The sequence below is a fragment of the Ruditapes philippinarum genome, unplaced genomic scaffold, assembly GCF_026571515.1.
Source record: "Ruditapes philippinarum isolate M1 unplaced genomic scaffold, ASM2657151v2 ctg2428_1_1_1_1, whole genome shotgun sequence".
Taxonomy (NCBI): Eukaryota; Metazoa; Mollusca; class Bivalvia; order Venerida; family Veneridae; genus Ruditapes; species Ruditapes philippinarum.
Window position 1 is genome coordinate 1 of NW_026864474.1, and position 14,187 is coordinate 14,187.

A 14,187-nucleotide genomic window follows, 5' to 3' on the forward strand; every position below is an offset into this window, starting at 1 on the left:
TTTTTTGTTGAATAGTAAAACCCTATTCAAAAACAATAATTTCAAAGGATTAAACGTAGATGATATTTTCCGATTTTTCCTTTTGTATATCATCAATTTCATACGCAAAAATGCAATCATTCTCAACACTGGGAAGGTCTGATGAACTAAAATAACAGTCATAAACAGGATCTTGGGAAAAAAGTGGACAGCTTTAAAGGATCTTTCAAATGTTTTCTTAATCAAGAATAAAATAAGTATAAAAAAAGGAACTGACCGCCAATAAAGATTGCACAAATAAAGCACAGAAATCCAAGCATGATCATCCTATGTTAAATGTAGAGATTATAATTCACGTATGGCGTGGTAATCTAATTTATATTGCACAATGTATATGTCGAATGAGAACATCATGGAAATGAGATAAGATTCCACTCATGTCGATGGAATTTCGTCACAGGTTAACCTCTGTCACAGTGTTATCAACTTATCAGGCATCATTTTGATTAATGCAACGCTATCTAAAAATAAAAACTTCACATACAGTACCAACAATACCTTTCGCGTCCATATATAGATTGTAATGAATTGATATTCTTTTTAAAACAAAACAGGAATTGTGCAAAAGTAACGCAGAATTGTGCAATTTACTAATTTTAGTGGCGAAAACGATCACCGCGATAGGTATATGGACCAATATTTTTAATTGTACACCAAATTGGAACAAATGAATTAGCGCATACGTTTGCTGACTGTGTTTTTCGTTTTGGCAAAAACGTTGCACAAATCGTCGCCCTAATTCCATAATGATGTAAGTCGTATTTTACCATTTTGAGAAAATCGACTTCAAAGTTTTAACAGGCTATATCTTCACACTAACTCAACCAATTTTAATATAAAATATATCATAGTATGCAGAATTATTTTAACTTTTACACTTTTAATTACGAAGAAGTTCCTGTAGATAGTTTTTTTGAAAATCAAAAAAATAAAAAAATGAAAAATCACTGAAAAATAAATTTTATTGACAAAAATACAAGAACCAGAATGCTGTATTTCAGTTACAGCAATGTGACCCTAAAATATCATTACATTTAGGAGTTACAACAGTGTGAAATAACGACTTTTGAACTGTTTTATACTGAAATTATATTAAATTTAGAGGTAACTAGAAATTGAATTCTTTAACGAATAGTCTGAATCCACATTTATTTAGGCACCACAGAGCATGGAATGTGATCATGATCAAAACAGTAAATTTAGTCTTAAAAGTCAATAATAGAAATCCAAACAATGCGGCGAAGTGTGAATAGCCACGAACAGGCAATTTAAGGTTGAAATAGATCTCGGGCTTCATTATCTTTATCACCATTTACATGAAATAGTGAGCCTTGCAAATGAACAAAAAAAATAAGATGTTACTGATTTTGTAAATGTATCACATTGAGGTAAACAAAACGAAAACAAAATTTAGAAACATCGTCCTTGTATTGATATTTACCACATAAAATAGCAAACTTTTTATCATATGAGATGCTATTTTTACAATAAGACTGTACAATATAAAATATTTGGAATTCAGATTTACTTTTGGTTTCGTTTATTATATCATTAATTCATTCCAAATTCAATTCTGAATACCTGTAGCTTGCAGACAAACAGCATGTTGAACATAATTTGACTTACAAAACACACAAAAATGTTTGAAAGATGTAACTGCTTAAGCTTTGAAAAACAACATCAACAATGAGTTCCTTTCTCTGTAACATAAAAAAGAATAAACCTATGTATTTTACTTTTCTAAGAACAGCATTACTTGATGTTTTGTTTTAAAAAAAAATGAAAAATATGAGACTCAAAGCTCACAAATGTTCAAAGATGCTACAGATCTGGATACGGTGTTTCAATGAACTACTGTGCTTCAATTACTACATGTATTTATATATAAAGTGGCATACAACTTCTTTACATACAATAACAATTAAGTATACGTTTGCATTTAATGTTTTTATCTGAACTGTTAACATCAATAACTCATTCGTATAAAAACAATGCTCAATATCTAAGAGTTTCAGACAAATATTAATTCTATTTTACCTCAACAAACGTTTGATGAAACGAATATGACAATTTAAAGAGTTCTTAATGTTTTATAATTATGGTCTTAAGACTTTGTAACATTTCTTCACAAAATCATTCTTTTTTACGTTTCAATCGAATGAAAATTTTTAACCACACATTTTTTTCTTTTTAAAAAATAGTTTTCGTAATGGATAATTTTCAGTTCAATGGTTCAAATCACTTGATAATTACAGGTAGTATTACCTTACGAGTTGGAAGTAGATGTACAAGAATTATTTTTAACTTAGAAACTTAGATTAATTTTGCTTTGCATGTTCCAATTACATAATATATTTCAGCATAAGATTGAACATGATTATGTTGACAAAAAGGTATAGACTGACACGCTGTTGATTTATGCAAAATAGCTGAGAAGGTGGCATTTTGTTTAATAAGTATTTGTTGTGCAAATGACGTCTCTTATTCAACGCTAAATGGTGCATCTGAGACACCTCTCAGCTTTTAAACTTTTTTTTATAGGGATATTGTCAACTTTAACCCACCATATAGCCTTTGACGTTTGGATGTACTGTTTTAAGAACACAAACGAGTGATGTAGGACTGAACATTTTAAAAGTGTTTTGTCTTTCTTTCTATATGATAGTGGGTATTGTTAACCAGTCTAGATTTCATAATGCCTTGGACAGCAAAACTTTTCATATTTTTGTGATCGTAAATTTCAGCATAAGATTGAACATGATTATGTTGACGAAAAGGTATAGACTGACACCCTGTTGATTTATGCAAAATAGCTGAGAAGGTGGCATTTTGTTTAATAAGTATTTGTTGTGCAAATGACGTCTCTTATTCAACGCTAAATGGTGCATCTGAGACACCTCTCAGCTTTTAAACTTTTGTTATAGGGATATTGTCAACTTTAACCCACCATATAGCCTTTGACGTTTGGATGTACTGTTTTAAGAACACAAACGAGTGATGTAGGACTGAACATTTTAAAAGTGTTTTGTCTTTCTTTCTATATGATAGTGGGTATTGTTAACCAGTCTAGATTTCATAATGCCTTGGACAGCAAAACTTTTCATATTTTTGTGATCGTTATATGAAAGTGCATTATTTTGAAATTATGAAAATAATGAAATTATGAGTTATGAAATAATCATGAAGTAAACACCACCTAATTTAACATCAGTTATGAGTTGTTAAGTTATATGTGTAAATTTTATTAGAATCACTTAGCACCAGTACGGTAATTTGTCTTATATAGTTAAAGACAAAATGTAACAATGGCAGTAGTATGTTTCCCATTTGATAAGTTTTGTTTGTAAGTTAAAAGTATAAACAATCTAATGCAAAACCTAATTGTACGTATTTAATCTGAATATGTACAAGTTAGCATTGATCAATCAATCATATAATCATTCACATATCAAGTTATGAACAGCTGATACTTGTGAATATTGAAAGTTTGTATCATTTTATCCGATTTCCATGCTATCCGAATTTCATAACACAGCATGGTGCTTTGAATTAAGCTAAAGTGTAAAGAGTAGTTATTATTTATTTTTAAGGTTTGAAACAGTTCATTAAAATATTAAGCTATAGATAATTAGATAACATCTAAAGCAAAACACTTACATGTTATCAAGAAATATAAAACGTAAAATGTCATTCCCGATACCTTGAAAAATCTGCCATTTTGTCAATACAGCATCACGTGACTAGAATCTCAACAAACTATTGGTTCAGAAGTTACGATATTATGGACTGTATTTTTATCACAATTTTTGGACTTACAGCACTCTGACCCATTCAATATATTGTTACAGGCATGAACCAGAGTGATGTTGTTCTTACCATTAGATAGAGCAAAAAATTACGAACATTTTGATACCAAACACTCATTTTTTTCAAAATTGGAGTTACGACACTCTGGAATTAGGGCGACGAAATTTGGCTCTACTTTTACGTTATTTGCACATTCTGCCTAACTGGATATGCACGGTGCCTATATTCACATTGACTGTAGTGAAATGAAGTCTTAAATGCATCTTAAATCTGAATCTTAATTCAGAATTATTAGAATCTCAGTATCTGACAGAAGATACAATATGTATCAGCTCAGGGGCAATAACTCTAAAATTTATTATTCTTTTCTTTGGAGATAGTAATATAAAATGGTTAAATTGCAAATGTAATGATAATATCAGAAAAAAATATTTGCATAATTATAATTAATTTATTGACTATGGTTATTATAGCTTTTTAAGTACGAGCCCTGTTAAGACTATAGTTTGTTTTTTTTCTCCACGGCTTTTTTAAATAAACCCTCGACTTCCTCCATAAATTTCATTTTCTGATCATTTAAAGCTCTGCTGTTGGTGTATATACATGCATGTAAGTATTTAACATACATAAATCGACCTTATTTTGATTTATGGGACACGGGATTAATAAAAATAATCTTGAGGCGGAGATGGCATATACAACAAGTATCCTTGATTGATAAAAACAATATTAAAAAGCAACAAACCAATTTACCTTAAACTTTGTCCTAAATTTATACATTTTTATTAAAGGCACGCAATTCTTAACTTCCATTCAAGTTCAGTTCTTGTGAATGATACGTTCACTCGGTGTTTTTTAAAGTAAATTGAAGACAGTAAAAATGATGCTGATAAAGATAATAGGACTTTACCTACTTGTAATACAACAAGGATTTGATAGTGCACAAGGTAAGGTTATCATGTTAATATTTAAATATTAAATTTATTTTTTAGATATAGTAAGCTCATCCTTAATTAAGTTAAATATTTTATTCACTGAAATTTATTGAAATCTATGAAATTCTTACTATATATGTCTGATTTGAATAAAAGAAGGAGTAAACTGTGTATGGGAAGCGTTCCCTATTACAGGTCAAGTAAAGTTGTTGCGTGTTTTTTTTTTGTTTGTTTTTTTTTTCTTAAAAAAAAACTGGCATGACACTATATATTCATATTGCGATCACATTAAGTGTGTACAATTTTAAACATAATATACCTCCTTTGTACCTTTGTATAAAGTCAAAACAAGAATATTTCATATTTACAAAGAGAGACTTTGTAACAATTTATCACTATTTTCTGAAATCGAATAAGAGTATTTATCTAGTATATCAATGTAACAACGTTCTTACCCTGCTTGACCGATTAACACTTTCATAAGCGTTCTTTTCAATAGGATAACTATTATTTCATTATTTTAGTCATTAGTAATCAAATAATTTGTAAAAGAAAAAAAGAACTTTTTGGGACGATAAAAAGTTATTAAGCTATCAAGACTGTTCACTCGTGCTTGATGACCTGCCTATAATTACTATATAGTTGTGGTAAAAGGCTTTTAAGTATTCGATTTCAGCATTGTTATCAACTAATAAATTATCATGTACAAAACAATTATTTTAAATGATAAACAGCTAAGATTATGTTTGGTGTTTAACTCCTATATGATAATGCATGTATTCAATACATGGTGTTCCAAACGTTGAAAAAAAATCATGAGGTAAAATGTTCAGAAAATCTATAACAGCTTAACAGTTGAAATGCTAGGCGACTACTACATGTACTATGCATTGCTATATCATAGACATCCGAGACAATGTTATAAAATTGTTAAAGTCACTAGATGAGATCGGTCGAAATTGTTGGGCATCTAAAGTAAAAATCACTACTTTATACTTATGGTTTTGGATATGTATGGCTTGCACAAGATATTGGACATATTTATTTTAGCTTTTCGTCAACGACTGAAAGACTGTTTTAAACAAAAATGGAATAATGATATAAATATTGCGTCCCGTTGTTATCATTATATTTTTTAAGAGTCAATAAAACCCTGATGTGATATTCCAAGAAAATATATGGTTGCTCCTGCAAGGTTTCGATGTTCGAGGATCCTGTCACAAATTAACGATTGGAATTGGAAGACAAAATATTATACCACTTCATGAAAGAAAATGTTTATTTTGTTTCAACTAAAATAATGTATTTGCTAGTGATTGTGAATTTTATGTATTTTTCAATGTTCTAAGTATAATGACATTCGAACTAATTATCTCTTTAATTGGTATTCAAATGGTACTACAATCAATGATTTTTATTCGCGGATGAATACACAAAATGAAGAAACAATTTCTAAACTATCTCTGTATTTCACTTGTTGAAAAGTACCAGCTCTTGACTTATTTTATTCTAATTTTATATGTTATGCAACTACATTCAATACATGTATACAATATTATATTTATACCATTCATATTCATATACTGATGTGTATTATGGGCCGGAGGCCTTTATTTATTTAAATATTAAGTTGAGTTTAATTGAGTTGCCATATTCGTGCAGCCTGACCACATCCTTGCACTATAGTCCGCACTGCCATGTATCTGCTTCTCTGACCCGAGTTAAGAAAATTTATTTAATTATATGCATCTGATATGGCTATAGGGCTAGTCAAGCTGTTTCAAATAGAATTCACTGGACTAGTAGAAACTACCTGTTACATCTCTAACATTGTAGGTTGAGCATAATTTGAAAAAAAAAGCAATTTATTATTCATAAATTCATTGCTATGTCAACGTTATATTACCGGGTATTTTTAAAGAATACTAGTACTACCAAATACAGTTAAAATACTTGAATAAAATTAATTTTGTCTATTACTTTGAACAGCGTCTCCAACAGGTCGTCTGCTTGAGAAGGTAATTAACGGGGAAGATGCCGAACCGGGCTCGAATCCACACCAGGTCACCGTCCAGTGGTTTGCATTTGGTCTGTTTTGGTACCACATGTGTGGTGGATCAGTTATTGGTGCTAAATATGTACTGACAGCAGCTCACTGTGTCGACTATGCGTAGGTATTCAAGGAATTAGTTCAGATTATACGGGATTTGTTTAAGTTCGATTGCGTTTGAAGCTATTAGTTCGTTGAAACACTTTCAAGTCCGTTCTTGAAACCAGCCAGTACTTGTCAAGGTCCTCAGCAAGGTTTTGACTCAACGACAGGTAGTGCTGAGCAATTTGTGTAAAGTTTCTTGGTCAAGGAAACCAACCATGCGGCTTGTTGCAAGTCCGACGCGTTAACCACTCGGTCGCACTTGCATAACTAGTAGGACCATCATTTTAGTTTATTTATTTCAATTAACGCAAATACAGAGTGTTTAATCATGCAAATTTACAAAATTAAATGATTATTTAGTTTTTCAATTTTTAAACCTATATAAAAATAAAAATTAACATACACTGTATTAATATAGCCACAGTTTATCATTTTACAATGACGCTTTCAAGAAGTTTTGTAATTATTAATTTTAAAAAAGATTTAGAATTGTTTATCCATCGAATATTACATATATATGATTGCATCAAAAGAAAAATCATGGTATGATTATTTACATAAATATGCGTTTGAAGATTTTCAATTTCATACAAACCAGTCTATATCCCAGATACTTAATGATTAATAAAAAATCGAACTGATATATTCCAGCCCGGCAGAAGAATTTAGAGTTATAGTGAACGATCACAGACTAGAGGATACGGATGTTGGTGAACAAGAGATAAGAGTTCAAACAATGTATATAGTATGCACGTTTATCATTTTCTGTACCAATTTATTTAGGCGAATACGTGGAGGATATTTTGTTTGTTTTGCATGTAAGATCGAAATAAATTCCACAGAGTGAATACAAGATGTTACATTTTCCCGAGGGGCGTAGAGTGATAATATAAGAGCTGGTGTTCACGAGTGAAATATTATTTGATCTTGTATACATTTGTATTTGGTAATTAATACTGTTTTTTTATAGCTTAAAGACATACGCCATCATTCATGACGGTATCAAATCATGGCGTTACACTGTTTTCTTGAAAAGAAAACAACTATAAACTTTTATGAATAACGTTACATATTTAAAATGATATGTGGAGATATTAATTTATGTGCTTTTTGTTATGAAGCACATTTTACTCACCATGACGTGTATTTCTAACGATATTTCCACTCATTTATGTTATATTCTTTTTATCCGCAATCAGATATATAGTTCGCCTACTGTAATAATTATATTCTATGACTTCACCGAATAAAAAAGCTGAAAAGCATGATACAATGTATATTATATTTAATTTTAATGTAACACTTTGTTTACAAAGCACAGGTAACTTAAGTCACGTGTTGGCAATGTAGTAAAAACAAAGTCTTGGTAATACTGTAGACATTAAAACATTTAAGGATATAAAAAGTAAATTATTATCTCTTATTTTACTCTTCAAAATAAACAATGAAAGTTTACGAGTCGTGTTCATTAATTTGCAGCACCATGGTTGGATTCCCACTCAGGATTATGACCGGAAATTATTTCCAAATGATATAGCACTGCTTGTTCTACAAACGGAAGTACTGGACAAATCTACAATCATTCCTATGGCAAGCGATAAAGATGAAGATTTCTCTGGAAAAACGTGTACAATTAGCGGCTGGGGTCTGAACGGTAGGGAGCAAATGTTAAAGGGACTCCACTGAGGTTTAAAGGCCTAAAAACATAACATTTGAATTTCTTACATAAATGAGCTGAAGCACTTTAAACATAAATATATGCAAAGATAGTTAAAAATATACTTTGAAATAAATTGAAAATCGTATGTTTGTGCTTTCCTTAGCCCGATATGAGTGAAAAGCGTTTAAACGCTTTTCATTTTCGGTCATTTTTTATAATTTAGATAATTATTCTGGAAAAACGAAGTGCGCTAATTATCTGAAATTTTGCACAAAGATTAGTGGCCTAGACCTGCATCAAATGGTACATTTATCTGGAAAAAAAGTATTTTCAGTCCCGTCATGTCAAAAAAACCTCAGTGGAGTCACTTTAATAGTAAATATTAAGCATAATGCCTGTAATGTTAGCGCTTTTCGGGTTACAATGACACAATTTAGTCTAAGACTTAAACCCTTTGCATGCTGGGGAGAAATATCGTCTGCTTAAATTCAATAAGTGGATCTAAATAGAAATAAATAACAAATAAATAAACGGTCTCTGGTATAAAATAGAGAATATTGAATGACTGAATGTACATTACCGCATATGAATTGATTAAACGAGTTAAATACAATTATAGTATAATATTATTGTTTTCAACAAGTTCAGTAAACTTAGGAATATACTTTTATATTTATCACATGTCCAACATATAAGAACTGTTTACAGTAAAATATAATAGCTAGTTTTTCCCTTGACGCGCCTTTAGTGAATAACATTGAGCGCGTCTTTATACTTATAGTTTTTGGAAACTGTACACATTTTGCTTTCAAATGAGACTTATTATACTTTTGGACACAAATTTGAATTAAATGGCCCCTATCTCTGGTACTATATTGTTAACGCTTTGAAGCAGCGGCGTATATGGATGGCGTCAATGTCGTCCGATTAAAAGAAAGACCTTATCAATTTGCGGTATTATAAAGTTATAATATCAGTAAATCCAATTTACAGATACTAATGGTGTTATTCCGAATGTCCTGCAAGAAGTGAACATCACTGTGATGAGTGTGGCAGAATGTGACGAGTTTTGGAATCAGCTTTGGCCGAATACCACATTACACCTGTATTCAGGTCAGATCTGTGTGTTTAATGGGGAAGATCCAGTCAACGGGACAGCAGCTTGCAGCGTGTGTACATAGAATTATTTCTTGATGGAGACTTTTCTTACATTGGGGTAGGGGATGTAAGACAAGTTTTTCTAGCACCGGCGTAAGCGGTAGATAATTCTATCTGATATGCAAGAAAAAAATATATGCATAGGAAGCTTTCGGTGCCAAATATCTATAGGATATGGTAAGGGCGTCAATGTGTGAGTGGTAAAGGTCGTTGACTTCAACCACTCCCCACCCCCACCGCTGTTGATTCGTATTCTTTCATGTGGTGGTTCTATCCAACTAGCCTACGGAACGTCGGCGGTTCCACCCAGGTGCCCGTTTGTGCCTGAACTAATGTACGGAAGCGCACCTGAGGTCTTTCTATACTGTGTTGATGCCACGTGAAACCCAACCAAATACAATCTATAATATATTGGTTCAACGCGTAAGGAAACAAAGTCACCGTTTCACTGTCAGACGATTGCTTCAGAGTTAACTTACATAATAAAAGAAGCGGTTTTATTGTTTATGTAACATTACACCTCAATATATAAAATGAAATTTCATATTTTTTTTAATATTTCCAAGGAAGAGCACAGTCTGTGTACATTCTTCTAAAAGAGTTAGTAAGCGTGCGGGTTTGAACCGACTTTTAGGTTACTTTTGTAAATTAACCTACAGCCAAATAACTATACAGCTATCTCCTTCGCGACTTGACTCAAACTGTCTAACACAGATATATAAAATTTTAAATTTTAAATTGAAATTTGTATTGCATTCTAGATGTAACATCTACTTGACGCATATTATAATGATAGTGATTATAGCAGACGATTAGACAACTTTTAAATATGATCGGAGATGCATAGTTACATATGGTGGTTATCCTTATAAGCATGATAACTGCGTCTGCAATAAATATCACCTAATGAAAAACGGCCCTCACATCCCTTGTATTTATAATGCACAGGTCGGTATGAATATTCTGAATAAACCTCAATCAACGTAAAAATTTACATTATCTAAATTTATGCTTTTTCTTTTACGAAGAAAAATTTCGAGCTATCGCTGCAGTGAGGTTGTCGTTGCCGTCTAGACTTTAACATATTAGTCTTCTATTTTTATTTGTCTATGGATTGCCTTCATACTTGGACACAACAATCCTTCGGACGAATTTCATGTAAATGTTGTTGACAAGAGTGAGATACATAACCCGATATTACATATATGTATATAGCATATTAAAATGTTCCAGAACAAAATCTTATTTTTCAACATACAAATGTTCGTACAAACGCTTTCAAACATATATTTTATAAGAATATGCAACTGATACATTTCTATTGCTTGTTATCAATATTAGAAGCTGTGGCAATTACAGACCAATCCACTTTAACATGACAATATATTTTCAGGGTGACAGTGGTGGCCCGTTAGTATGTAACAGCATGCTTGCAGGAGTAACTTCTTGGGGTGTACAAGGGTGCCGTGACCAGGTTACCGGCGAGTTTCGACCAAGTGTTTACATCCGGGTCTCTTCCTACTACGATTGGATACAAACAACACTGAACAATTACAAGATAGGAAGAGGATAAGAAAATATGGTTTTTCAACGCTTAGTCTGCTAAATATCGAAAATGGACTATATTATATTTTAATCTGGACAAACCATTCATCATTTTAGGGAAAGTTTCAAAATAAGTACTGACTGAACAGCGTATTGTGCAGACCGGCCATGATAAGACAACATGGATGTGCCGGCTGATCTTTGTCTGCGTAGTTTCCGTTGTCATTAGTACAAATGTATCACAATGTTAATTAAAGAACATAAGGCAAACATATTTTGTCAATCTGCCACCACTAACCTTTCTTAATCTCTTTTTATACGCCCGTTTGAAAAACGGGACGTATTATGGGAACGCCCCTGGCGGGCGGGCGGTCGGGCGTATGGGCGGTCGGGCGGGCGCCCGCCCAATTTTGTCCGGAGCATATCTCCTACATGTATGGAGGGATTTTAATGAAACTTCATAGAAATGTTCACCACTATGAGGAGCAGTGTCGCGCACATGAACCAGGTCTCTAGGTCAAAGGTCAAGGTCACACTTAGAGCTCATTGAAAAATGCTTGTCCGGAGCAAAACTGTTCCACATGTATAGAGGGATTTCAATATTACTTGGCACAAATGTTCAACATTGTGAGGCGGAGTGTCGCGCGCAAGATTAAGGTTCCTTGCGGCCAAGGTCAAGGTCACCCATAGAGGTCAAAAGTTCAGATAAAAATATGAAGATGTGTATATGGACCATTTAGTCATCATTTATTGAGGGATTGTTTAACACAAATGGTCATATATCAAGACTATAGCTGTGATACATATAATTTAGGTCAATATATACAAGGTCAAGGTCACTAAAGATGATGAAATATCCAGATTTTGTAAATAGAATTTAATCAAAGGGCGACAACAAAGTTATTAACTTTGTTCATAAATGACTTACACAATTACTCCCCTTGATCTACTTTCACTTTCAATTCTAAAAATAGAATTTAATCAAAGGGCATAAAATAATCCTCTTTCTTGGACTTGAGTATGTTCTAAAGAATGTAACATTTATTTACACATGTTTCATTCATTGGTCAAAGATTCTTCACTGTGATAACTATGGTGTTCTGTAGACTTGGTATTTGTTCATAAAGATCATACAGTAATTACCTTATCAAATGTAAATACTTTCTCATAGAAATTTAATTATATTTTAATTTTCAAGTAAATATCAGTTCAGCTCTCCTACATGTATGGGAGGGATTTTCATGAAACTTCATAGAAATGTTCACCACTATGAGGAAGCAGTGTCGCGCACATGAACCAGGTCTCTAGGTCAAAGGTCAAGGTCACACTTGGAGCTCATTGAAAAAATGCTTGTCCGGAGCAAAACTTCCACATGTATAGAAGGGCTTTCAATATTACTTGGCACAAATGTTCACCATTGTGAGACGGAGTGTCACGCGCAAGATTCAGGTCCTTGCGGCCAAGGTCAAGGTCACACATAGAGGTCAAAGTTTAGATAGAAATAATGAAGATGTGTATAGGGACGATTTAATCATCATTTATTGAGGGATTGTAACACAAATGGTCATTATCATGACTACGGCTGTGACACATGTACTTTAGGTCAATATATGCAAGGTCAAGGTCACTAAAGATGGTGAAATATCCAGATTTTGTCTGGAGCATAATCTCCTACATGTATGGAAGAATTTTTATAATTCTTTATGGAAATGTTCACCACCATGATATGTATTGCTCCATGCATGATCCAGGTCTCCAGGTCAAAGGTCAAGGTCACACTTAGAGCTCATTGAAAAACGCTTGTCCGGAGCAAAACTTCTACATTCATAGGGGGATTTCAATATAACTTGGCACAAATGTTCACCATTGTGAGGCTGAGTGTCGCACGCTTAATTCAGATCCCTGCGACCAAAGTCAATGTTACACATAGAGGTCAAAGTTCAGATAAAAATTTGAAGATGTGTATAGGGACCATTTAGTCATCATTTATTGATGGATTGTAGCACAAATGGTAACTATCATGACTACAGGTGTGACACATTTAATTTAGGTTAATATTTGCAAGGTCAAGGTCACTGGAGATGATTAAATATCCAGATGTTGTCCGGAGCATATTTTCTACATGCATGGAGGAATTTTAATGTTACTTTATAGAATTGTTCACCACCATGAGACTTAGTGCCCTGCACATGAACCAAGTCTCTAGGTCAAAGGTGAAGGTCACAGTTAGAGCTCATAGAAAAACGCTTGTCTGGAGCAAAACTTCGATATGCATAGAGAGATTTCAATATAATTTGGCACAAATGTTCATCATTGTGAGGCTGAGTGCCGTGCATAAAATTCAGGTCCCTGCGACCAAGGTCAAGGTCACACATCCTGTGCATATCTTCCTACTGATTTGTTTTAAGGTTCATTTAACAACACAGTGCCAAGAATAAAAACTCGCTTGCTAGATAACACTTATCCATAATGCCCCCATCTCCATCTAAAGCTTTCGTAAACGGGCGTATTTTGTGACTATGGCACCCTTGTTCCTTTTTGTTTTACTTTTTGACAAGACGGAACAGGAAATATTGTTTCAAGATTTCAATACCGTTTGATGAAGTTATAAAATAATAAGTTGCGTGCAAAATTTCAGATGTTATTCGTTTTCTCCGAATGATCATTTTATTGTGCTAAATTAAATGAATTAAAAATGGAAGCTTTAAATCGTGGTAAAATTACAAGAAAATGATTTTTCAATTTTTGAAATTTCTTCGTTTACCTTTATCATCTTTTGCATGTTTTTTTCATCTTAAGTGACCCGATGGATCTAAGTAAGGATTTTTTCTGTTTTCAAGCTTTTAATCTTCAGTGGATCTCCTTTAAAACGTGGGATATCCATATAT

The 14,187-nt window shown here is 32.7% G+C and overlaps 1 protein-coding gene across 1 annotated transcript; it reads left to right on the forward strand.

Moving 5' to 3' along the window:
• Nucleotides 1-4,726: 4,726 nt before the first annotated feature.
• On the forward strand, nt 4,727-11,609 carry LOC132725740 (fibrinolytic enzyme, isozyme C-like). The gene is made up of 6 exons (XM_060710928.1): nt 4,727-4,793; nt 6,771-6,951; nt 7,588-7,681; nt 8,416-8,590; nt 9,590-9,765; nt 11,148-11,609. The coding sequence occupies exons 1-6, from the start codon at nt 4,727-4,729 to the stop codon at nt 11,325-11,327; spliced, it is 873 nt and encodes a 290-aa protein (XP_060566911.1). The 3' UTR covers nt 11,328-11,609.
• Nucleotides 11,610-14,187: the final 2,578 nt, after the last annotated feature.

What these genes read in the sequence shown, in the direction of transcription:
- LOC132725740 (XM_060710928.1), top strand. Translation starts at nt 4,727, where the DNA reads ATGATGCTGATAAAGATAATAGGACTTTACCTACTTGTAATACAACAA. An exon ending in AGGATTTGATAGTGCACAAG is followed by an intron (nt 4,794 to 6,770) that starts GTAAGGTTATCA and finishes TACTTTGAACAG; the next exon opens with CGTCTCCAACAGGTCGTCTG. An exon ending in TAGCGGCTGGGGTCTGAACG is followed by an intron (nt 8,591 to 9,589) that starts GTAGGGAGCAAA and finishes TCCAATTTACAG; the next exon opens with ATACTAATGGTGTTATTCCG.